We start from the raw sequence: 25,418 nt of genomic DNA, 5'->3' as shown, positions 1-25,418 counted from the left end.
GAGAGAAGTTCCCTCTATGCCTACTTTCTGCAGGGTTTTTATCATAAATGGGTGTTGAATTTTGTCGAAAGCTTTCTCTGCATCTATTGAGATGATCATATGGTTGTTCTCCTTCAGCTTGTTAATATGGTGTATCACGTTGATTGATTTGCGTATATTGAAGAATCCTTACATTCCTGGAATAAACCCCATTTGATCATAGTGTATGATCTGTTTAATGTGCTGTTGGATTCTGTTTGCTAGTATTTTGCTGAGGATTTTTGCATCTATGTTCATCAGTGATATTGGCCTGTAGTTTTCTTTCTTTGTGACATGTTTGTCTGGTTTTGGTATCAGAGTGATGGTGGCCTCGTAGAATGAGTTTAGGAGTGTTCCTCCCTCTGCTATATTTTGGAAGAGTTTGAGAAGGATAGGTGTTAGCTCTTCTCTAAATGTTTGATAGAATTCACCTGTGAAGCCATCTGGTCCTGGGCTTTTGTTTGTTGGAAGATTTTTAATCACAGCTTCAATTTCAGTACTTGTGATTGGTCTGTTCATATTTTCTATTTCTTCCTGGTTCAGCCTCGGAAGTTGTGCATTTCTAAGAATTTGTCCATTTCTTCCAGGTTGTCCATTTTATTGGCATATAGTTGCTTGTAATAATCTCTCATGATCCTTTGTATTTCTGCAGTGTCAGTTGTTATTTCTCCTTTTTCATTTCTAATTCTATTGATTTGAGTCTTCTCCTTTTTTTTCTTGATATGTCTGGCTAATTGTTTGTCAATTTTGTTTATCTTCTCAAAGAACCAGCTTTTAGTTTTATTGATCTTTGCTATCATTTCCTTCATTTTTCTTTCATTTACTTCTTTCTTTTTTACATCTTTACTGGAGTATAATTGCTTTACAATGGTATGTTAGTTTCTGCTTTATAACAAAGTGAATCAGTTATACATATACATATGTTCCCATATCTCTTCCCTCTTGCGTCTCCCTCCCTCCCACCCTCCCTATCCTACCTCTCTAGGTGGTCACAAAGCACGGAGCTGATCTCTCTGTGCTATGTGACTGCTTCCCACTAGCTATCTATTTTACGTTTGATAGTGTATATATGTCCATGCCACTCTCTCACTTTGTCACAGCTTACCCTTCCCCCTCCCCATATCCTCAAGTCCATTCTCTAGTAGGTCTGTGTCTTTATTCCCATCTTACCCCTAGGTTCTTCAAGATTTTTTTTTCTGAGAGTCCATGTATGTGTGTTAGCATACGGTATTTGTCTTTCTCTTTCTGACTTACTTCACTCTGTATGACAGACTCTAGGTCCATCCACCTCACTACAAATAACTCAATTTCGTTTCTTTTTATGGATGAGTAATATTCCATTGTATATATGTGCCACATCTTCTTTATCCATTCATCCTATGATGGACCCTTAGGTTGCTTCCATCTCCTTATTTGGTCTTTATGATTCTTTCCTTCTGCTAACTTTGGATTTTTTTTCTTCTTTCTCTAATTGCTTTAGATGTAAGGTTAGGTTGTTTATTTGAGATGTTTCTTGTTTCTTAAGATAGGCTTCTATAGGTGTAAACTTCCCTCTTAGAACTGCTTTTGCTGCATCCCATAGGTTTTGGGTCGTTGTGTTTTCATTGTCATTTGTTTCTAGGTATTTTTCGATTTCCTCTTTGATTTCTTCAGTGATCTCTTGGTTATTAAGTAGTGTGTTGTTTAGCCTCCATGTGTTTGTATTTCTTACAGATTTTTTTCCTGTAATTGATATCTAGTCTCATACCATTGTGGTCGGAAAAGGTACTTGATATGATTTCAGTTTTCTTAAATTTACCAAGGTTTGATTTGTGATGCAAGATATGATCTATGCTGTAGAATGTTCCATGAGCACTTGAGAAGAATGTGTATTCTGTTGTTTTTGGATGGAATGTCCTATAAATATCAATTAAGTCCATCTTGTTTAATGTATCAGTTAAAGTTTGTGTTTCCTTATTTATTTTCATTTTGGATGATCTGTCTATTGGTAAAAGTGGGGTGTTAAAGTCCCCTACTATGATTGTGTTACTGTCAATTTCCCCTTTTATGGCTGTTAGTATTTGCCTTATGTATTGAGGTGCTCCTATGTTGGGTGCATAAATATTTACAATTGTTATATCTTCTTCTTGGATTGATCCCTTGATCATTATGTAGTGTCCTTCTTTGTCTCTTGTAATAGTCTTTATTTTAAAGTCTATTTTGTCTGATATGAGAATTGCTACTTCAGCTTTCTTTTGATTTCCATTTGCATGGAATATCTTTTTCCGTCCCCTCACTTTCAGTTTGTATGTGTCCCTAGGTCTGAAGTGGGTCTCTTGTAGACAGCATATATATGGGTCTTGTTTTTGTATCCATTCAGCCAGTCTATGTCTTTTTTTTGGTGGTATGTGGGCCTCTCACTGTTGCGGCCTCTCCCTTTGCAGAGCACAGACTCCGGACGTGCAGGCTCAGCGGCCATGGCTCACGGGCCCAGCCGCTCCACGGCATATAGGATCCTCCCAGACTGGGGCACGAACCCGTGTCCCCTGCTTCGGCAGGCAGACTCTCAACCACTGCGCCACCAGGGAAGCCCCAGTCTATGTCTTTTGGTTGGAGCATTTAATCCATTTACATTTAAGGTAATTATCGATATGTATGTTCCTATTCCCATTTTCTTAATTGTTTTGGGTTTATTATTGTAGGTTTTTCCTTCTCTTGTGTTTCCTGCCTAGAGAAGTTCCTTTAGCATTTGTTGTAAAGCTGGTTTGGTGGTGCTGAATTCTCTTAGCTTTTGCTTATCTGTAATGCTTTTAATTTCTCTGTCAAATCTGAATGAGATCTTTGCTGGGTAGAGTAATCTTGGTTGTAGGTTTTTCTCTTTCATCACTTTAAATATATCCTGGGTAGAGTAATCTTGGTTGTAGGTTTTTCTCTTTCATCACTTTAAATATATCCTGCCACTCCCTTCTGGTTTGCAGAGTTTCTGCTGAAAGATCAGCTGTTAACCTTATGTGGATTCCCTTATGTGTTACTTGTTGTTTTTCCATTGCTGCTTTTAATATTTGTTCTTTGTATTTAATTTTTGATAGTTTGAGTAATGTGTGTCTTGGTGTGTTTCTCCTTGGATTTATCCTGTATGGGACTCTGTGCTTTCTGGACTTGATTAACTATTTCCTTTCCCATATTAGGGAAGTTTTCAACTATAATCTCTTCAAATATTTTCTCAGTCCCTTTCTTTTTCTATTCTTCTTCTGGGCCCCCTATAATTCGAACGTTGGTGCATTTAATGTTGTCCCAGAGGTCTCTGAGACTGTCCTCAATTCTTTTCATTCTTTTTTCTTTATTCTGCTCTACAGTAGTTACTTCCGCTATTTTATCTTCCAGGTCACTTATCTGTTCTTCTGCTTCAGTTATTCTGCTATTGATCCCTTCTAGAGAATTTTTAATTTCATGTATTGTGCTGTTCATCTCTGTTTGTTTGTTCTTTAGTTCTTCTAGGTCCTTGTTAAACGTTTCTTGTATTTTCTCCATTCTATATCCAAGAGTTTGGATCATCTTTACTGTCATTACTCTGAATTCTTTTTCAGGTAGATTGCCTATTTCCTCCTCATTTGTTAGGTCTGGTGGGTTTTTGCCTTGCTCCTTCATCTGCTGTGTGTTTCTCTGTCTTCTCATTTTGCTTAACTTACTGTGTTTGGAGTCTCCTTTTCGCAGGCTGCAGGTTCGTAGTTTCTGTTGTTTTTGTTGTCTGTCCCCAGTGGCTAAGGTTGGTTCAGTGGGTTGTGTAGGCTTCCTGGTGGAGGGGACTAGTGCCTGTGTTCTGGTGGATGAGGCTGGATCTTGTCTTTCTGGTGAGCAGGTCCACGTCTGGTGGTGTGTTTGGGGTGTCTGTGGCCTTATTATGATTTTAGGCAGCCTCCGTGCTAATGGATAGGGTTGTGTTCCTGTCTTGTTAGTTGTTTGGCATAGGGTGTCCAGCACTGTAGCTTGCTGGTCGTTGAGTGGAGCTGGGTCTTGGCGTTGAGATGGAGATCTCTGGGAGATTTTCTCTGTTTGATGTTACTTGGAGCTGGGAGGTCTCTTGTGGACCAGTGTCCTGAGCTTGGCTCTCCCACTTCAGTGGCACAGCCCTGACACCTGGCTGGAGCACCAAGAGCCTGTCCTCCACATGGCTCAGAATAAAAGGGAGAAAAGAAAGAAAAAAAGAAGAATATAAAATAAAATAAAATAAAGTTATTAAAATAAAAATAATTAAGAAAAAATTTTAAGTATTAAAAAAATGAAAAAAGAAAAAAATGGACAGACAGAACCCTAGGACAAATGGTAAAAGCAAAGCTATACAGACAAAATCACACACAGAAGCATACAAATACACACTCAGAAAAAGAGAAAAAAGGAAAAAATATATAGTTGCTCCCAAAGTCCACCTCCTCAATTTGGGATGATTCGTTGTCTATTCAGGTATTCCACAGATGCAGGGTACATCAAGTGGATTGTGGAGATTTAATCCGCTGCTCCTGAGTCTGTTGGGAGAGACTTCCCTTTCTCTTCTTTGCTTGCACAGCTCCCGTGTTTCAGCTTTGGATTTGGACCTGCCTTTGCGTGTAGGTTGCCTGAGGGCGTCTGTTCTTCTCTCAGAAAGGACGGGGTTAAAGGAGCAGCTGCTTCGGGGGCTCTGGCTCACTCAGGCTGGGGGGAGGGAGGGGTACAGATGCGGGGCACGCCTACGGTGGCAGAGGCTGGCATGATGTTGCACCAGCCTGAGGCGTGCCATGCATTTTCCCAGGGAAGTTGTCCCTGGATCACTGGACCCTGGCAGTGGCGGGCTGCACGGGCTCCCAGGAGGGGTGGTGTGGATAGTGACATGTGCTTGCACACAGGCTTCTTGGTGGCTGCAGCAGCAGCCTTAGCGTCTCATGCCCATCTCTGGGGTCCACGCTGATAGCCGCGGCTCACGCCTGTCTCTGGAGCTCCTTTAAGCGGTGCTCTTAATCCCCTCTCCTCGCGCACCAGGAAACAAAGAGGCAAGAAAAAGTCTCTTGTCTCTTTGGCAGCTCCAGACTTTTTCCCAGACTCCCTCCCGACTAGCTGTGGCACACTAGCCCCCTTCATGCTGTGTTCACGCAGCCAACCCCAGTCCTCTCCCTGGGATCCGACCGAAGCCCGAGCCTCAGTTCCTAGCCCCCACCCGTCCCAGCAGGTGAGCAGACAAGCCTCTCGGGCAGGTGAATGCTGGTCGGCAGCGATCCTCTGTGCGGAAATCTCTCCACTTTGCCCTCCGCACGCCTGTTGCTGTGCTCTCATCAGTGACTCTGAAGCTCCCCCGCTCCGCCACCCGCAGTCTCCGCCCGCGAAGGGGCTTCTAGTGTGTGGAAACCTTTCCTCCTTCACATCTCCCTCCCACTGGTGCAGGTCCCGTCCCTATTCTTTGTCTCTGTTTTTTCTTTTACCCTACCCAGCTACGTGGGGAGTTTCTTGCCTTTTGGGAGGTCTGAGGTCTTCTGCCAGGGTTCAGTAGGTGTTCTGTAGGAGTTGTTCCACATGTATATGTATTTCTGATGTATTTGTGGGGAGGAAGCGTCTTACTCTTCCGCCATCTTGAAGCTTCTCCCAGTATGTAACTTTTTGAGACTAGTTTTATCCATGATGTTGCATGTGTCAATGGTTCATTGTTTTTATTGTTGAGTAATATTCCATTTTGTGGATGTACCATGGTGTATCCATTTATCCATTGAAAAACATTTGGATTGTTTCCAGTTTTTAGTGATTATAAATAATAATATTATAGACATTCATGAATAGGTTTTTGTGTGAACATAAGTTTTCATTTCTCTAGGCTAAATATAAGTGGGATTGCTAGGTCACATGGGAAGTGTATGTTTAACTTTTTAAGAACGACCAAATTGTTTTCCATAGTGGTTTTACCACTTTGCGTTCCCATTAGCAGTGTATGAGAGTTCCAGTTGTTTCACATCCTCTTCACTGCTTGGTACTGTCACACATCTATGATTCTGAAAAGCCCCAGTTTATAGAGACCAGTGTTGATATCTGTGTTTTGGCTGTTGTATATTACTTATAAGGCAGGGCATGACAAGTGTGGCACTATTTCTGGACCACAAATTAAGTGAAGATATTCAAGTATTACCTGGCAAAAATGTTTCAGGTTTGAGATGCACTATGCACAATATGATACTGGGGACACAAGAAGTGAGGCGACATGCTTGTTTGCATACACAGATTATCAGAAAATACATAGGAGTTGTAGGAACCATGTTTATAGGATGGAATTGATTTATAGTTGGACTGGAAAATCTCTAACATTATCTCCATGATGCTTGAATGTCTGATGTTGACTTTGATTGAGATAAGGGCAGAGGGATATATAAGGTGCTGTTTAAAGTTGAAAACTTCCTCAGAGACAGCCCAGAGTCAATTTGTTTACTCACATAAACGATTAGATAACCCAGCTTGACTGTGTGACCAGTGAACAGAGGGGCATAAAAGCCCTTGTGGGGAACTTCTGCCTTGAGCTCTCCCAGAGCCAAGATTCACACAGATCTTAGTGGTTCAGTCAGGAGGTAAGAGTGCAGTCTCTGTGTGAATAAGGACACTGGGGAGCTTGCAACTGGACTCCCCCCAACCAAATGCTTGCCTACCCTTTCTCTTGGTAAGCTGCATCCTTTGCTTTTATTATTTATTTATTGTTTTGCGGTACGTGGGCCTCTCACTGTTGTGGCCTCTCCCGTTGCAGAGCACAGGCTCCGGACGCACAGGCTCAGCGGCCATGGCTCACGGGCCTGGCCGCTTTGAGGCATGTGGTATCTTCCCAGACCGGGGCATGAACCCGCGTCCCCTGTATCAGCAGGCGGACTCTCAACCACTGTGCCACCAGGGAAGCCCCATCCTTTGCTTTTAAAGGAAAGCATTACACGTATATACTCTGTGGAGTTTTGTTAGTTCTTCTGAACTGATGAAATCTTTGCCCATGTTAATTCTCTTGTGTCCTATGACCTTGCAGTTATGTCTACAAAATATGAATTTTCAAATTAATTTGTATCTTGTATATATTTAGGAATAAGTGGACTTGGATTCCAAAACCATGTCCACTCCTCAGAGCTGCACAAACTTCACTGACCAAAAGATCAGTTAGATGAAAATCCTCATTTCATATATTTATCAATTCATAAAATAAGGACCCATAAAAATTAAAGAAAAAGAACATTTTCAACTTCTTCAAAATAAATCTTAACACAGGAGTCTGGAATATAGCCCAATCCTGTTTCATACCAAAATAAATCTATTGGACCTAATTTTCCTGAACGTTTGTTAGAAAGCAAAACTTCACTTAGGCTTTCTTCAAGGCATTCAAAGGTACCTCCTACAAGGATATGGCTGTACTTATGTCCATTGGATTCTATATCTTGATTTCTATCTTCACCTTAGTTCATGAAATGACTCTGCACAGGATCTTTCAAAGATAGACTTACTTCTCTCTGCACTGTCCACAGCTGGTATTTTGGGGCTATTTTAATTTTTTTCGCAAAATTGGGAAGTATACATTTGCATTGGTAATCAAGTTGATGAGTGTAACTTACTACCAGAAAAGGAGAAAAAAAAAAAAGATAAGGATGAAAAAAAGATATGTATATGGACTCCTCACTGAATTGTTATTTAGATATGTAATTGTAAACAAAAATTACAGTCCAAACTTCAACTGTATTTCAGGGCCAGTTTTTGCTCATGCCTTGATCACCTCGTAGTCACCACAATTTTGCTCATTGACCCTGGAATCCAAATATTCTTACCTTCATTTTTATAATACAGATACAAAGAGATTATTTTCCCCTTCTTTTAATCCATCAAATTTAATTTTAAAATGTGACCATTTAATTTTGAGGGTCAGAAATTTGAGGCAGCCTCAGCTGAGCAGTTCCTGCTTGGGAAGAGGGGAGTGGATCTCTCATGTGGTTCCAGTTGGATGTCAGAGCAGCTACAGTCATCTAAAGACTTGACTTGCCCCAGATAGCCCATTCATATAGTTGGCAGATGATACTGGATAATGGCTTGGTGCTTAGCTGGGGCTATTGACTAGGGTGCCTACGCATAGGCTCTCTAGCATCATGATCTCGGTATGGTTGGACTTCTTTCATGGAAACAGCTTTCCCCAGAGTTAAGAGTTGAAGCCTCATCTGTTCCCTTGTCAACCTTCCTTTCTTTAGTATGAATTCTTTGCTGTTGTATAGAGTGAGTTAGAACTAATCATTCTTACAGTCATTTCATTTGAAGTGTTCCCATCCATTGTGAATTCCCTGGTGTTGTAAGGATTTGAGCTATGGCTATAAGCTTTTCCATATTTATCATTTTTATATGACCAGTAAGATAGTATTTTATCCAGTTAGAATTCTCTAATGTTGAGCAAGGAAGATACTAGATGCCTCCCTTTCTCTAGTATGACTTTGATTTCAAATAGGCATTCTTATGGGTAAAGGCAGTCTCACATTTATTACATGTGTCTGGTATTTAGGATTTGAGCTGTGGCTAAAAGCCTTTGGACATGCATTATATTTGGATTCCCAGTTTTCACAACATTCATAGAGTTTCCCTGTAGTATGAATTCTTGGTTTGAACCATCACCATATTGATACTATTTACAGTTGTCTTCCTTCAGAGTGAATTATCTCATGTTATGAAAGTTATGAGTCGTTTGATAGTATCAACATACATATACCCCAGGACCCAGCAATTCCACTCCTAAGTATATACACGAGAGAAATGAATATATGTACACCAAAATATAAATACATTCAAAGAAGCATTATTTATTATGACCCTAAGCTGTAAACAATAAAAAAAGTCCATCAACAGTAGATTGGATAAATTGAAATATAATCATACAATGGAATTTTATACAGAATGAAAATAAATAAGCTTCTGCCACATGCACTAATGATGAGTTTTAAAGACAGAGTGATGGATGAAACAAGCCATATATGAAAGAATACATGTATAATTTACTTTATATAAAGGTTTATTATATGCAAAAACTATAACGTTAGAAGTTAGAACTGTGGTTAACACTGAGGAGGTAACAAATTTTATACCATATTTGCAATGAGAAATACAGTCACACCACCTTTCTTTTAAAGCAGTTCTGTTCACAGTGTGGTCCATGGACCACTGCCAGGCAGCCTACTGTTTATTACTGGGTCACAACAAGGTATATATTAAAATTTAAAATAAGCAATTTAAAATGTTTGTAGCAATTTGATAGAGGAATTTATGTCTGGTGAATCTAATAAAAATTTTATGCTTGTATTTTCAATGACTTTTATCATTTAATTTGTCCAGTAATTCCTTTTGTGTGTTTTATAGGCTAGCAAATAGTAGGTAAATATGTGGTACAGTACCTTAAACTGTTTAATATTATTACACTTGCAAGCAACATCATGTACAGGGTTTACTATGACTTTAAAAGTTTTCACCAAAAAAGTCACAGATTTTAGTGAATTCCCATGGTTTCTATCTTGTGAGTTTTCTGATGGACAATGAGGTTTGACTTACAACTGAAGAACTTTCCACATTCTTTACATTCATATGGTTTCTCTCCTGTGTGAGTTTTCTGATGGCGAATGAGGTTTGATTTCCTACTAAAGGCTTTCCCACACTGAGGACATCCATTGGATTTCTCTCCTGTATGTATTCTCTGATGAACAGTGAGGATTGCCTTCTGGCGGAAGGACTTCCCACATTCATTACAAATATAGGGTTTTTCTCCTGTGTGAATTCTTTGATGGAGAGTGAGGGTTGTCTTTTGGCAGAAGGACTTCCCACATTCATTGCAAATATAGGGTTTCTCTCCTGTGTGAGTTCTCTGATGTACAGTGAGGGTTGTCTTCTGGATAAATGCCTTCCCACATTCATTACATTGATATGGTTTCTCTCCTGTGTGTGTTCTCTGATGATCAATGAGGTATGACTTCTTTCTAAAAGCACTTCCACATTGAGTACATTCATAGGCCTTCTCTCCTGTATGTGTTTTGTGATGTCTAGTAAGGGTTGCCTTCTGGCGGAAGGACTTCCCACAGTCCATACAAATGTAGGGTTTCCCCTCTATATGTGTTTTCTCATGAAGAGTGAGGGCTGTCTTTTGACGGAAGGCTTTTCCACATTGACTACAAACATAAGGTTTCTCACCTGTGTGAATTCGCTGATGTTCAATGAGATATGACTTCCTTCTAAAGCTATTCCCACAGTAAGGACACTGAAAGGGTTTATCTTCTATTTGAGATCTCTGATGCATGATAAAAATGGACTTCCTACAGAGGAACTTCCCATATTTGCTGTATGTGTGGGCCTTCTTCTCCATATTTTGTTGGTGAACATTGAGATTTGACTTTTCGATGAAGCCTGTTCCATCTTTATTGTATTCAAAGGGTCTTTCTCCTCTGTGAGCTCTAGTATGTGTAAATAACATTCCTTTTATAAGGAAGGGTTTTTCACATTCATTATGTTCAAATGATTGCTCTGGAGTTTGAACCTTCTGATGTTGAATAAGCTCTTGTTTACCACTCAGACTCCGCTCTGTTTGTTTATAGAGATTCACTGCAGTATGAATTTTCTCATGTTTAGTATTAAGGAGTGATTTCTCCCATCCATTACTCTCACCAAACTTCTCTCTTACAGGACTTATATTTCTAATGACTAATTCTGAAATATTTTTAAAAATCTTTCCATCAGGTTTATATTCACGTAGTGTTGTTTTTGAAATAATACGGTTCTTGCTGACAGTAAATGTTTTCCCCAAAATATTAGTTCTCTCCTTCATTAGCCTTTTGTGGTTGATGGATGCAACTGATCTAGAATGCCTGTCTTGGTATTCTTTGAACTTCACTAAAACATCTTCAGCCTTCCAATCTTCTTCTAGAAAAAATACAATTAATACCAGTAAGTCTTCACATAAACGTTATGGATAAGATATATATACAAACAACCCATGGTGGGACTGTCTATCTCACTACTGTAGTCTACAGAAAGGCCAAAATAAATTACCTCTTGGAGGGAAAATGTATATAACATTAAAATGAGGAAAAATTGCCATAAGCAAACAACACATATCTTTGGGATGTTGTAAATATAAGCTACATTGAGCAGGTGTAATAAACACAAGGGCAAGTAAGCAGAAGATAAAGGATGGTGAAAGTGGGATTGCTCTTGGAATGGGCAGATTCAGAGATAATGGAGGGAGTCTATCAAGGGTACTAAACAGTAAGCAATGAAAATGTCCAGGTGAAGATGAAAGACTATATATTTATTCCCTAATGACTAAATAAGTGTTATAAAATACTTCCATGTGTTTCTTCCTCAATTGTATTTAGCCCACCCATGGCAAATGAACTTTCTTAGGACTCATTTCCTAGTGCAAACAGACACACTAGTCTATTGTCTAGACCCTAACTCTCCATATCACTGTAATTTTTTTCTCTTGAAAGGGAAGAATTAGGAAAACATAATTCCATTAGGAATTGTGAAATAAACCAGAGGACAAAGTATATCTGCAATATGAATATAATCACTGTTATGTTCTGACTGCTGCTACCATCAATGTATTCTTCCAGAAATGATCAATAACTAAATTCTCTTGACCGTCAATTACAACTTTTCCTCCTTTCAATTTGTTAAATTACTTTTTCAGTTTTAGGGAAGGATGGGTTCAAGTTTTCCTCCCAGTGGAGTAACATACCTTAACTCTGCTATTTCCTATTTGGGCTGTGAAAGATTGAATTCTTCAGTGTATATGTACAGCACTGATTGGCCTTAAAAACTATATCTTACTACTGTTGCCTTACCACCTCCCATATCTGGTGGGGCAATTTTAAAGATGGATTCATCTTACTCACGACTTGCATCTTATTTAAAACAGCCCTTTTATCCCATCAAACTAGACATTGAAAGGTAAACAGGTAATACTGTATCATGTATTTATAAAATGGAATACTTCAGTGAAATTTATACAATGGAATACCACTCAGCAATAAAAAGGAAAAAGCCTACTGATACATAATGACAAAAGGGATGAATCTCAAACATTTTTTAGATTTAAAGCTTTATACAAAAGAGTACATGTCGTACAATTCCATTTATGTGTAGTTCTAGGACACACAAAACTAATCTGTATCAATAATTGTAATTATACTGCCTTCCTGATAATTCAGCCACCTGCAGGGATATGCTACAATCCAATTTATCCAAAAGCCTTCACATATTCTTTCTACCCTTCAATGTCTATTTTGTCTGAAATTAGTATATAATTATAGTCTGGACCATCCATTTCAAGCAATCTTTCAACAACCTGCTATTTTCATATAAAATTATACATAAAATGCTCAATTTGATAATAATGCCTTCCCAACTAACACTTATGCTCTTGGACATCAACATTTTATTGACTATCTTCTTCGAAACCTTCTGAGTATACATTAACACACTTATCAGTGGTAAAGAGATATGATCTTGACATGTATATCTAAAAAGAACTTACCATTAAATGATTTTTGAATGGATGAGAAATGTTTTCCTTGCATGCTACCACAGGCCATCAATCAAGTAACTATTGAATATCTAGCCTCTGCTACAAGCCACAGTAAGGAAAAGTAAAAGAGAGGACCTTATTTTGAGGGAATTGTTAATCAGATGGGAAGAGAGGCCTCAGATAAAACAATGTTGAATCAGGTAGGAAATTACTAGATCATATCAGAGGATTTGTCTGTTTGCATGTTTATAGACACTAAGTATAATGTGAATGCAGAAAAAAAGGAACTCACATGCTTTGGAGTCATCAAGGAACATTTCATGGGGAAGTGAAATTTGATCTTTTATTCAAAGGATATGTAGTATTGTGTGGTAAAGAATATATAATCTTGCCCAAAGAGAAGTCTGACGTTTGCCTTTGGATTCTGGGAGGTAATCTCTAAGTCCTTGGAATGTCATGCCTGAGAGGAGTATTAATTGCCTGGGAGCCTTTGGCCAACCAGAAAGTAACAATGTGATTTGGGGGGGGTGGTCTTTGAGTCACACCAACAATGTGATTGAGAGCGGGGGGCTTTGGGTCACAGAATATTAGCTCAGTCTCTTAAGGGGCTAGAAACTTAGGTCAGCCACATGGGCAGTGAAGCATGCCTATGTGATGGAGCCCTAATATAAGCTTTGGATAATAGACTTGGGTGAATCTTCCCTGGCTGGCAGTATTCTATATGTATTGTCACAGGGAAGTAATGCTGTCCATGACTCCAGAGAGAGGACTACTAGAAGCTCTGTGTTTGGTACTTTCCTGGACTCTGCCTTATGTGCTTCTCCCCTTGGCTAATTTTAATCTGTATTCTTCTCTTACAAACCATAACTGTGAGTATTATAGCTTTCAGTAAGTTTTGTAAGTCCTTATAGAAAACTATTGATCCTAACAGTAGTCATGGGGACCCTTGAACTTACAGTTGGTATCAGAAGTGAGGGTGGCCTTGTGTGTACTACTGTACTCTCTTACTTTGTAGTTGGCTAACTTTGCAAGTATCCCTATGGTTATATGGCAGCTCTCATATAATGAAAGGTCCAGTTGTGAAGAATAAAATCAATTCTATTGAGTACATTTGGGAGACTCGAACAGACGTTAGCAGGAATTCTTAGTCAAAAAGAGAAATACATGTGGAATGACAAGATGGGATATTATTCTGTCAGCCCTTGAAATAGAAGGGATTTAAATTTCATATAATAAGTGATATCTTTTTTGCATATTGACTGAAAGAAAACTGAAAGAACTGGAAAATAAATCATGGCAAATCCAAATAGTAATTACAGCAGCCCACACCTGAAATAACATGAAATAACATGGCTCTCACTTTTGAAGACGTCAGTGGCAAACAAGAATATGAGAGGATGTAAAGAGATTTCATGGAGTGAAATAAAACACAAATTGTGGAGAGATAATTTTTAAAATATTGCAGAGATGATGGAATCAACCTGATGTTACAAGAAACTGACTACAGGAACAAAGGATATACAAAGATAAGATAAAGTTAATGACTATTATTTCTGAAACATCAATAACCAAAAGGATGAGACAAGTGACCCTATATTGCTGTAGGCAGATTAAAATATACCAGTAGAGGGCTTCCCTGGTGGCGCAGTTTTTGAGAGTCTGCCTGCTGATGCAGGGGACACGGGTTCATGCCCCGGTCCTGGAAGATCCCACATGCCGCGGAGTGGCTAGGCCTGTAAGCCATGGCCGCTGAGCCTGCGCGTCCGGAGCCTGTGCTCCGCAACGGGAGAGGCCGCAACAGTGAGAGGCCCGTGTACTGCAAAAAAAAAAAAAAAAAGAAAAGAAAGAAAAAAAGAAAAACCAAAAAAATATATATATACCACTAGAGTCCAAGTGGGAGAAATGGGCTGAAAATGGCTATTTGAAAGCCACTCACATAAAATAAGGAAATCACAACTTGAGAATGGATCAGATTATTACAGTTTACATGGCTTTTATAAAGACAAGAACTGAGGATGAAGAAAGATTCTTTAAGGATACCGATGAGAGCCTACTGAAATAAAATCCATTTATTCAACAAATATTTATTTTGTCAGAGGGAAGAAAAGCAACCAAGATGAAAAAGGCACTCAGGAATGTAGGATAAGTTTTTCACCCAAATCAAGGTGGGTACATATCAGGAATCTGAGCACTATGTTATGAAACACGGAGATTTATTGGGAAGAAATTTACTGAAAGAAGTGATACTGAAATTATCACTTTAGTCCAAGGCATATGGATTTTGAAATCCGACAGTTGGTCTCACAGTGAGAATGGGATGTGAGACTGAGTGCAGAAAACAAGTAGAAAGGAAAGGAAATGAAAACTAAGAGGAAGATTAATATTATCAATGATTACCCTTTTATATTTTGGATAGATTTAAGAATGCATATAAATAGGAGACTATCATAAAAGAAGAAAGATAAAGAGCTGAAATGTTAAAGAAAGAGATGAAAAGCAAGAAGAAAGGCCTAAACTAACAGTTTCCAAGAGACCCTTATGAGAGGTGCAGTAAGTCAAAAATATTTTTGTTAGTAATAACACTTCAGGGGGACTTCCCTGGTGGTCCAGTGGTTAGAACTTCACCTTCCAGTGCAGGGGGTGCAGGTTCAATACCTGGTCGGGGAGCTAAGATCCCACATGTCTTGTGGCCAAAAAACCAAAATATAACACAGAAGCAATATTGTAACAAATTCAATAAAGACTTTAAAAATGGTCCACATCAAAAAATCTTTTAAAAAAAAGATAATAATAACACTTCATTGGGACTTCCCTGGCTGTCCGGTGGTTAAGACTCCGTGCTCCCAATGCAGGCAGCATGGGTTCAATCCCTGGTCAGGGAATTAAGATCCCGTATGCTGCACAGTGCAGTCAAAATAATAATAAAAATAACAACACTTCATTATTAACAAAAATAATAGTATTTTAAACTGTGTTCTTATTTGCATTAGTGGAGCAAAAGCACTGGTGGCTGTCTCATGAAATTTTAATTTATAGAGGTGACTGAGTGATGACACAGGGAGGCTAATGCTATTAAAAGAAAATTTTTTATTACTTACCTTTCCTGAGAGGAGGGGCCATGCCATGCCATGCAGGGCTACATGGGGAAGCACCAGCTTTGGTCAGGAGGCAGAAAGAAGCAAGGGAAAAGTGTAGGCCAGAGCCTTTACTGGGGCTTGCTTGCATGGGAAAGGCAAGGCAAGGCAGGGGAAACAGCTTAGGATTGGCTAGTTTGAAGAGTGTTGGCAGGTTATGGGTTATAGGAGAGCTCTCCAGTTGTCTGGTACCTGGTCCTGGGTGATTTAGGGCAGGGTAAATATTGGCTTGGTGTCTGTGAGTTAGATAAAGGAGGTGGTTGAGGATATGGAGTGGGGATTGGTTGATTTGTATATGAAAGGTGGGCTCACCAACAAGTTGTTTGTTTACTATCTCTAGAAATTGGCTAGCTCTGGGAAGGGCAATCTCTCCTCAGCCAGTAGGACTCCCCAAAGATGTCAAAACATAAAATATAGAAAATTTAAAAATGATTGATACGGTGGGTAAAATGCTGGCACATTAACATATATCAAAGCACTGGCACCAATCTATAATAGTAATTGCTGCATTTCTAACTACCACACACTCGCAGGAAAAAAGTTTCACTTAAGACTTTTTGATAGAGCAGAAAAAATTCATTAATTTTATTAGATCTCCACCCTTGAGTACATATATTTTCAATATTCTGTGTGATTGTTAAAGAATTATGCATACAGCACTTCTTTTGCATACCAGAGTACAGTTGATCTTTAAATAACATGGGGAGTTAGTGGCGCCAATCCTCTGCACAGTCAAAAATCTGCATATAACTTATAGTTGGCCCTCAGTTCCTCCATATCCACAGTTCCACATCTGTGGCTTCAACCAACTGTGGATCGTGTAGTATTGTAATATTTGCTATTGAGAAAATTTGCATATAAATGGACCTGCACAGTTCAAATGCATGTTGTTCAAGGGCCAATCATATAATGTATTTTGTGAGGAAAAGTGCTGGTGTAATTATGTGAGTTGAGAACTAAATATCTACATTTTGTGGAACAGCAGTTTTACTTGAAAAAACACTATTATTCAGATGTGGGTATCTGGTAAACATTTTCTTGAACAATGTGAACCTGTCTATTCAAAGAAAACATCTGCCAATACTTGTTACCTAGGATAAAAGAAGTATAAGTCATTATGTTAGAAAGCTTGTATTTGCTACAGTGAGCTTGTCAACTTCCCAATACTTAAAAGACTTTTATAATGAGATTGCTGGTGATATTAACACATGTGGGCTTGGGTTTTTTAAAAAAATATTGATATGGAAATGTGTCAAAATTTGGCAGACCTGTATGCACCAGTGAATTGTTACTTTCAAAATGACCAATACATATTACAAAACAATGCATGGGTAAAATATTTAAATAGACCATTGGATTTTATGTAATAGTCTACAAAAGTTCATTGTTATGATTTCAGATTTTATATTGCAACTAACTGTTTAGAAATAACCAATTGTTAAGTGGCAACTAACTACTTAGGAACTACCAATTGTTAAGTTTGGGTGTAGTATTAATGAAGAATATCCATGACAATCTAAAAAGGTTTTTAAAATACTTCTCTTTCAAACTACATATACGCATGAAGGAAGATTTTCTCCATATATTTCAATTAAAACAACATATTGCAACAGATTAAATGTAGAATCAGATGTGAAAATCAGCTATCTTTTATTCAGCAAGACATTAAATAAATCTTCAATCATGTAACAATGCCCCTTTACTCACTTTTCTCTTTTGAAAAATAGTTTTTGTTGGTAAAAATATGATTTTTATGTCAACATGTAATGACTTTATTATATTTATATTGTTCTTTTTAAATGAAATAAATGAATATTTTAAAATGTGTTTTAATTTTGAATAGGATATATACACATTCACAAAGTTCTTTTGATTCTTAATAATTTTAAGAGTATAAATAAGTCTTGCAGCTGCATGTGAATCAGTGAAGTTAGAACACACCCTCACACCATGCACAAAAATAAACTCAAAGTGGCTTAAAGACTTAAACATAAAACAAGACACCATAAAACTCCTAGAAGAGAGCATAGGCAAAACATTCTCTGACATAAATGATACCTATGTTTTCTTAGGTCAGTCTCCCAAGGCAATAGAAATAAAAACAAAAATAAACAAGTGGGACCTAATCAAACTTACAAGCTTTTGCACAGCAAAGGAAACCATAAAAAAAAAAAACAAAAACGAAAAGACAACCTACAGAGTGGGATAAAATATTTGCAAATGATGCAACAGACAACGGCTTAATCTCCAAAATATACAAACAACTCATGCAAATTAACAGCAAAAAAACAAACAACCCAATTGAAAAATGGGCAGAAGAACTTAATAGACATTTCTCCAAAGAAGGCATACAGATGGCAGTAGGCACTTGAACAGATGTTCAACATCACTAATTATTAAGAGAAATGCAAATCAAAACTACAGTGAGGGGCCTCTCTGGTGGCGCAGTGGCTGAGAGTCCGCCTGCTGATGCAGGGGACGTGGGTTCGTGCCCCGGTCCGGGAGGATCCCACATGCCGCGGAGCGGCTGGGCCCATGAGCCATGGCTGCTGAGCCTGCGCGTCCGGAGCTCCACAACGGGAGAGGCCACAACAGTGAGAGGCCCGTGTACCACAAAAAAAAACAAAAAAAAAAAACAAAAATAAACCTACAGTGAGGTACCACCTCACACCAGCCAAAATGGACATCATTATAAAGTCTACAAATAACAAATGCTGGAGAGGATGTAGAGAAAAGCGAACCCTCCTACACCATTGGTGGGAATGTAAGTTGGTACAGCCACTATGGAAAACAGTGTGAAGGTTCCTCAGAAAACTAAAAATAGAATTACCATATGATCCAGCAATCCCACTCCTGGGAATATACCCGGACAAAACTATAATTCAAAAAGATACATGCACCCCTATGTTCATAGCAGCACTGTTCACAATAGCCAAAACATGGAAACAACCTAAATGTCCATCGACAGATGAATGGATAAAGAAGATGTGGTACATGTATACAATGGAATATTACTCAGCCATAACAAAGAAAGAAATAATGCCATTTGCAGCAACATGAATGCAACTAGAGATTATCATACTAAGTGAAATAAGTCAGAAAGAGAAAGACAAATATCATATGACATCACTTATATGTGGAATCTAAAATATGGCACAAATGAACCTGTCTACAAGACAGAAACAGACTCACAGACATAGAGAACAGACTTGCGGTTGCCAAGGGAGGAGGAGGAAGAGGGATGGAGTGGGAGTTTGGGGTTGGTAGATAAAAACTATTACATTGAGAATGGATAAACAACAAGATCCTACTATATAGCACAGGGAACTATATTGAATATCCTGTGAAAAACCATAATGGAAAAGAATATAAAAAAAGAATGTCTGTAGGTGTATAACTGAGTCACTTTCCTGTACAGCAGAGATTGGCACAACATTATAAATCAACTATACTTAAATAAAAAAAATTTTTTTTAAGTCCTGAGACTAAAAAGTTTGAGAACTGCTGATTTAGACATTCAAAATTCTGGTAATAGCAAAGAAGTTTGTATCAGAACAACCTTCCAACTGATAACAATGATAACTATGGACCAATTATAGAAGACCAACTTGTTTGAAGACACTAAAGAATGATCAAAAGCAGGCAGAAACTGGAATGGATACAACCTTTGAAAGAAAGAAACCATACTGCAATAAGATCTCCTTTTATCCAGGTCTTCCAATGTGTGCCCTGGTAGTTCATGCAGCACACAGGGGATAGATCTCAAGGAGAAAGCAGGAGCCATCCTGTGCAAAAGAATCAGAGATCAGAGTTCAGGAGTACCAGAGTGGCTGTAAATTGAGGACAGAATCCAAGGATGAAGAAAGCATAGAAGGAAAGCCCCAACGTTAGCATAAACCCCTCCTCAAAACCTTGGTTAACTTCATTTCTACAGGGTAAGACTAGAAGGAGCATAAAGGGAAAAGAAAGCTGGAACACTGAAAGAACTCAGCAGAGATTTCAGCAGCTACTTAACTCTGCAAAAACAGTTTTAAATTCCAGTCCTGTGCCAAGTTAGAAGAACCTGGTTAAAACTTTGGTCTTTCTACTGAAATCCCAGAAGGGCCATGTATTAGGAGTAAAGGCTGCATCCCAGGACTTAGAGGAATACCATAAAACTAAAGGCAAAACTGAAACCGAAATAGAAATAATCTGAACAATTTAAAAGCAACCTGACAAAAGAATCGACATGAGCCTCCAGTAACTTAACCTCCTGTAAGATTAAAACTCAGCAATCTTCAGAGGAAGAAAAAGGATCCAGCAACTTCACAACATGTTATATAAAGTCTTCCTGAGAAGAAACAGGAAAATGTGACCAATAGGGAAGATAAAAACCATTCAACAGAAACAGACTGATATATGTCCCTATGTTGAAATTAGAACTATGATAAATATGTTTACAAATCTACAAGAAAAGATGGAAATATGGGTGAAGAGATGGAGTAGTCAGGAGGCATAAAGAAATGCAAACTGAAAAAAAAACCCAATAGCTGAAATATAAAATTCACTGGATGGGTTTAACAGCAAATAAACATAAGAGAATAAAGAATCAGTAAACTTGAAGTCAGGTTCACAGAAACTACCCAAACTAAAAGAACTTTTAAAATCCTTAGTGAACTACAGGGTAGGATGAAATGATTTAAGATATAATTGAGAAAAGAGCAGGAAAAAAAACTGTACAAGTACAGACCAAAATTTTCCCAAATTTTATCTAAAACAAGAACTCTGTGAACTTGTTAAATTCACTTATTAGTTCTAACAGTTCTTTTCTTTTAGATTCCTGAGGATTTACTATGTACACAATCATGTCACTTACAAATGAAGATAGTTCCCTTTCTAATCTGAAGCCTTTTAACTTCTTTTTCTTGCCTTATTGTACTGACGTGTTCTGTATAATATTTAATAGAAGTGGTGATAATGGTTATCCTTTCTTTGTTTTTGTTCTTAGAGGAAAAGCATTCAAGCTTTCACCACTGAATGTGATGGTGGCTATGTTTTTCAAAGATATTCTTTAGGAGGTTGAGGAAATTCCCCTGGATTGCTAATAAATAGATTTATAATAAATATAAGTTGAATTTGATTATTTTCCTGCATTTACCGAGATGATTGTGGTCTTCTCTCCTTTTTATTTTTCTATACTTTAAGTGGTAGCTTATATCCTTGAGTTTCAACCTCTTTTTATCTTTACATGGTGAATTATATAGTTTTTTATTTTTAATTTAATTAATTAATTAATTAATTTTGGCTGTGTTGGGTCTTTGTTGCTGCATACGGGCTTTCTCTAGTTGTGGTGAGCGGAGGCTACTCTTTATTGCGGTGAGCAGGCTTCTCATTGCGGTGGCTTCTCTTTCTTGTTGCAGAGCAGGGGCTCTAGGCGTGCGGGCTTCAGCAGTTGCAGAACACAGGCTCAGTAGTTGTGGCGCATGAGCTCTAGAGCACAGGCTCCGTAGTTGCAGTGCGTGGGCTCTAGAGTGCAGGCTCTAGAGCGCAGGCTCAGTAGTTGCAGTACACAGGCTTAGTTGCTCCGCAGCATGTAGGATCTTCCCAGGCCAGGGCTCGAACCCATGTCCCCTGCATTGGCAGGCAGATTCCTAACCACTGTGCCACCAGGTAAGTCCCTGTAGCTTGATTTTTTTTTTTTTTTTTTTTTTTTAGCGGTACGCTGGCCTCTCACTGCTGTGGCCTCTCCCGTTGCGGAGCACAGGCTCCGGACGCGCAGGCTCAGCGGCCATGGCTCACGGGCCCAGCCGCTCCGCGGCATGTGGGATCTTCCCGGACCGGGGCACGAACCCATGTCCCCTGCATCGGCAGGCGGACTCTCAACCACTGCGCCACCAGGGAAGCCCTAGCTTGATTTTTGAATTCCAAATCAACTTTGCTTTCCTGGGATAAACTCCTTTTGGCTATGTGGTATCATCCTTTTAAAATACTGCTAGATTCAGTTATTTTTTTAGATTCAGTTTTATAATATTTTATTAAGGATTTTTATATCTAGCTTCATGAAGGATGTTGCTGTGTAGTTTTCTATTCTTATAGTGCCTTTGATTGTGGATAATGCTGGTCTTATAAAATGAGTTGGGAAGTGTTCTCTCCTACTCTTATTGGTTGGTATAAAATTGTTTGTATATTCCCTAATGGTCCTTTTAATGTCTGTAGGATCTGTAGTGATGTAGCCTCTTTAATTTTTGATATTGGTGATGTGTCTTCTATTTTTTATTAGTAATATAGCTATGGTTTATTAATTTTATTATTTTAATGTATCAGCTTTTGGCTCCACTCATTTATTCTTCTGTTATGTATTTCATTGATTTCTGCTTTAGTCAATTTTTTCCTCTTACTAACTTTTGAGTTTAATTTACTTTTCTTTTTCTAGTTACTTAGGGTGACAGTTTAACCCATTTTAGGCCCTGATTTAAAGAAATAAAAATTTTTAATGCTGCTATAGTTGCATCCCACACATTTTGATATGTTGTCTTAATTATCATTCAGTTCAAAATACCTTCTAATTTACCTTAGGATTTCTTCCTTGCTTCATGGGTTATTTGGAAATGTGATTAATTTCCAAAAATTTGGGGAATTTAGAGATACGTTTTTGATTTCTAAATTAATTCTACTGTGGTCAGAAAATATACACTATGATTTCAATTCTTTTTAATTTATTGATACTTGTTTTTAATTTATTGATACATATGGCCCAGCATATAGAGTCTATCTTGGTGAATGTTCCATGTAAAATAGTCTATAAAGATTAACTAGGTACAATTGATTGTGTTTCAACCCTTCCATAGCCTTATTGATTTTCTTTCTCTTTGTTCTCTCAATTACTGAGGGAAAAGTATTTATATCTTAAGCTATAATTATATTGCTTCTTTCAGGGAGCAAAATTGGTTCTGAAGAAAATGAAAAAAGAAAATCTTACATATTACTATGGTTTGTGGCCCTCCAAAGGGCAACAGAACATAGATTATTGTATTAAAATTTCATGGGGGGGCAATTAGAAAGAAAATCTCTAAAAAGACTTTTTAGGGTAGTGAAAATGATAAAAAGCTGAGAAACACTGAAGTATTTTGAAGCTGTTACAGTTGTTATGACCTCTCAATGAACTGTCTCTCTTTATCACTGTAATATTCTATTTTCTGAAATCTACTTTGATATATGGCCACTCCCATTTTCTTCTTAGTGTTTCCATGTGTAATAGAGTCAGATTCTATTTGATGTCTTACTGCTGACAACTTCCTAGACCCACTCCCTTTTTTTCCTCTCTTGCCCCACACCTGGGCAAGCCAATCAGAAACCTTGCATATTCTCTCTGTTGGTGCTGGCAGGAAGTTTAAACCATGCAAGCCCTAGTCTATGTGTAGAGACCTGACCTTACCCCCCACCAAAACACAATAAACACCAAAGCCAGACACCCCTCCTTGCTCTCTCAAGCCATTTTAGGACCAGCTTGGGAATCTTCCCTGCTCTCCCTAGAAAGCATCATTATGTGAGATTTCATTCTTGACATCTGTCCCAAATTTTGGGTGAGTGGAGTGGGGGATGATCTCATCCCCACATAGGGCAATCGCAAGGCAGTATGGTACATATTTTTTCATCATTTTATGTTTCACCTACCTGTGTCTTTATATTTTAATACATAGGACATAGTTGGGTCTTTCTTTTCATTTCAGACACTGAACAGTCATCTTTAGAAGCTTCTTTTAGTTTTTATTTCGATCTTTGCTATCTTGTCTCATTATGTTCACTTTCAGTTTACATCCTTGATGATACTCAAGTCATTTATAATGGCTGTTTTAACATACTTGTGAGCGAATTCCATCACCTCTACCTTTTTTAGGTCTGTTTTTATTAACTGCATTTTTTTCCTATTGAATGAGTTTTTTCCTGTTTATGGGTCATATTTTCCTGCTTCTTCATATGTTTAATAATTTTTGACTGGACATCAGACATTATCAATTTAATGTCGTTGAGTTTAAGATATGGTTGTATTTTCATAAAGAATATTAGTCTTTTTTTTTTTTTTTTGGCATTCTGTGGCATCCAGAGTTGCACCACTAGGACCTCCCTTCAAAAAGAACTTACCATTCATGTGCAAGAATGGTTAGCATCTTCAGGATGCTCTTCAGATTTTGAACCAAGCCAAGGTCTCCCCAGGGAATCCCCACCAAATGACTGAACACTGAGTGGGTACTAGAGGGTGGCCATTTCTGTCCATTAGGAATCCTCTGATGAACAGTCTTTGCTTCAGAGGAGTTAGGTTGGTTGAGACTTTGTCAGATCTACATAATGGTCTAAGGCTCTCCCTGCCCAATCCCCTTTTCTTCCACATATCTGTATCATGGTCTGATGGCTTTCTGTTTCTGATCTTACTTCTTCCTTTATCTTTCATAGATGTCACCTCTAAGAAATCTATTATACTCCCAACTCCAACTCAGCATCTCCTTGGAGGACCCAACAGGCACACAGAAGTTATTTTTGGATTAGTTTAATCCTTTTGATGCTTTAATTTAAGCCCTTTTATGACAAATCTTGCAGTCTTTAATCTATTGCCCCATTTATTAGGTGTGACCTTTCTAGGGTGTCTATCTAATGTCCTATGTATTAACAAGTTCTCTCCACTCTGGCTGAAGGGAAATAAAATGATTCCGGGTGCAGCAGGCTATGAGAATTGTTTGTCTCACAACACTGTTGTAATTGTATTTTTCTTAGAACATTTCCTTGACTGGTCTCATGGGGTTTCACCTACCCATGTGCAGACTTATCTTTAGCCAAGACTCAAGGGGAACCTTTTCAAGATTTGGGGAACTCTTTCTCTGCATAACTCCCTCTTTTGGAAAGTGTGTCCTGCAAATTCTAGTCACCTCAATTTCCTTGAATGCCAGTGTTGGTCCCCTAAAGTCAGTAAAACTGTTCTTTCTGGATTCCTCTCTCTGCACTGCAGTCTGGAAGTTGCCTTCAAATGAAAGCCTGGAATGAGGTAGGGTGCATCTCATTTATTTCTCTTCTTTCAGGAATCCAGGCCTGTGCTGCCTGTTGTGCAATATCTGAAAATAGTTTTGTCCAGTTTTCTAGTTGTTTCCTGTAGTAGTATAATTCTGGACTCTGTTACTTCCTCAGGGCTGGAAGCAGAAGTTTTGAATTATAAAAATGCAGGCCCAAATGGCTTAATAATGGTTTTCTTCAAACATTTAAGGAAGCAACAATGCCAATCTTACAGAAATTCCATAGGAAAGTAGATGAAAAGGAAACACCCCCAGTTCGATATGGCTGACACAATTCTGGATACAAAAACTTTTCAATGACATTACAAGAAAACTACAAACCACTATCCTTGGTAAAATCATGCATTTAGCTTACTAAAATATTAGCAAACCAATTTCGTCAATCTATAAGACAGATAATGCATCTTGTCCAAATGGGGTTCATCCCAGGAGCACAAGGTTGGTTTAAAATACAAATTAATCGGGCTTCCCTGGTGGCGCAGTGGTTGAGAGTCTGCCTGCCGATGCAGGGGACATGGGTTCGTGCCCCGGTCCGGGAGGATCCCACATGCCGCGGAGCGGCTGGGCCCGTGAGCCATGGCCGCTGGGCCTGCGCGTCCGGAGCCTGTGCTCCGCAACGGGAGAGGCCACAACAGTGAGAGGCCCGCGTACCGCAAAAAAAAATAAAATAAAATAAAATAAATCAATGTAATACATACAGTAACAGATTAAAAAGGA

At 38.4% G+C, this 25,418-nt stretch overlaps 1 protein-coding gene across 3 annotated transcripts in view; it reads right to left on the bottom strand.

Annotated features, from left to right (window-relative positions):
* Positions 1-8,796: 8,796 nt before the first annotated feature.
* The window catches only part of ZNF382 (zinc finger protein 382), a 53,357-nt gene continuing 36,735 nt past the window's right edge, over positions 8,797-25,418 (bottom strand). For all 3 annotated transcript variants that reach the window (XM_022586307.3, XM_022586317.3, XM_022586318.2), the window contains exon 5: positions 8,797-10,917. In XM_022586307.3, coding sequence (XP_022442015.2) covers positions 9,497-10,917 — 1,421 coding nt within the window. In that variant the 3' untranslated portion in view covers positions 8,797-9,496. The remainder of the gene's footprint in view (positions 10,918-25,418) is intronic.

Source organism: Delphinapterus leucas, chromosome 20 (genome assembly GCF_059928025.1).
Source record: "Delphinapterus leucas isolate spDelLeu-1000000601 "Yukka" chromosome 20, BTC_Dleu_Yukka2, whole genome shotgun sequence".
In the NCBI taxonomy this organism is placed as follows: Eukaryota; Metazoa; Chordata; class Mammalia; order Artiodactyla; family Monodontidae; genus Delphinapterus; species Delphinapterus leucas.
Note: the sequence above shows the minus strand (reverse complement) of the source record. Positions and strands in the feature narration are given on the sequence as shown.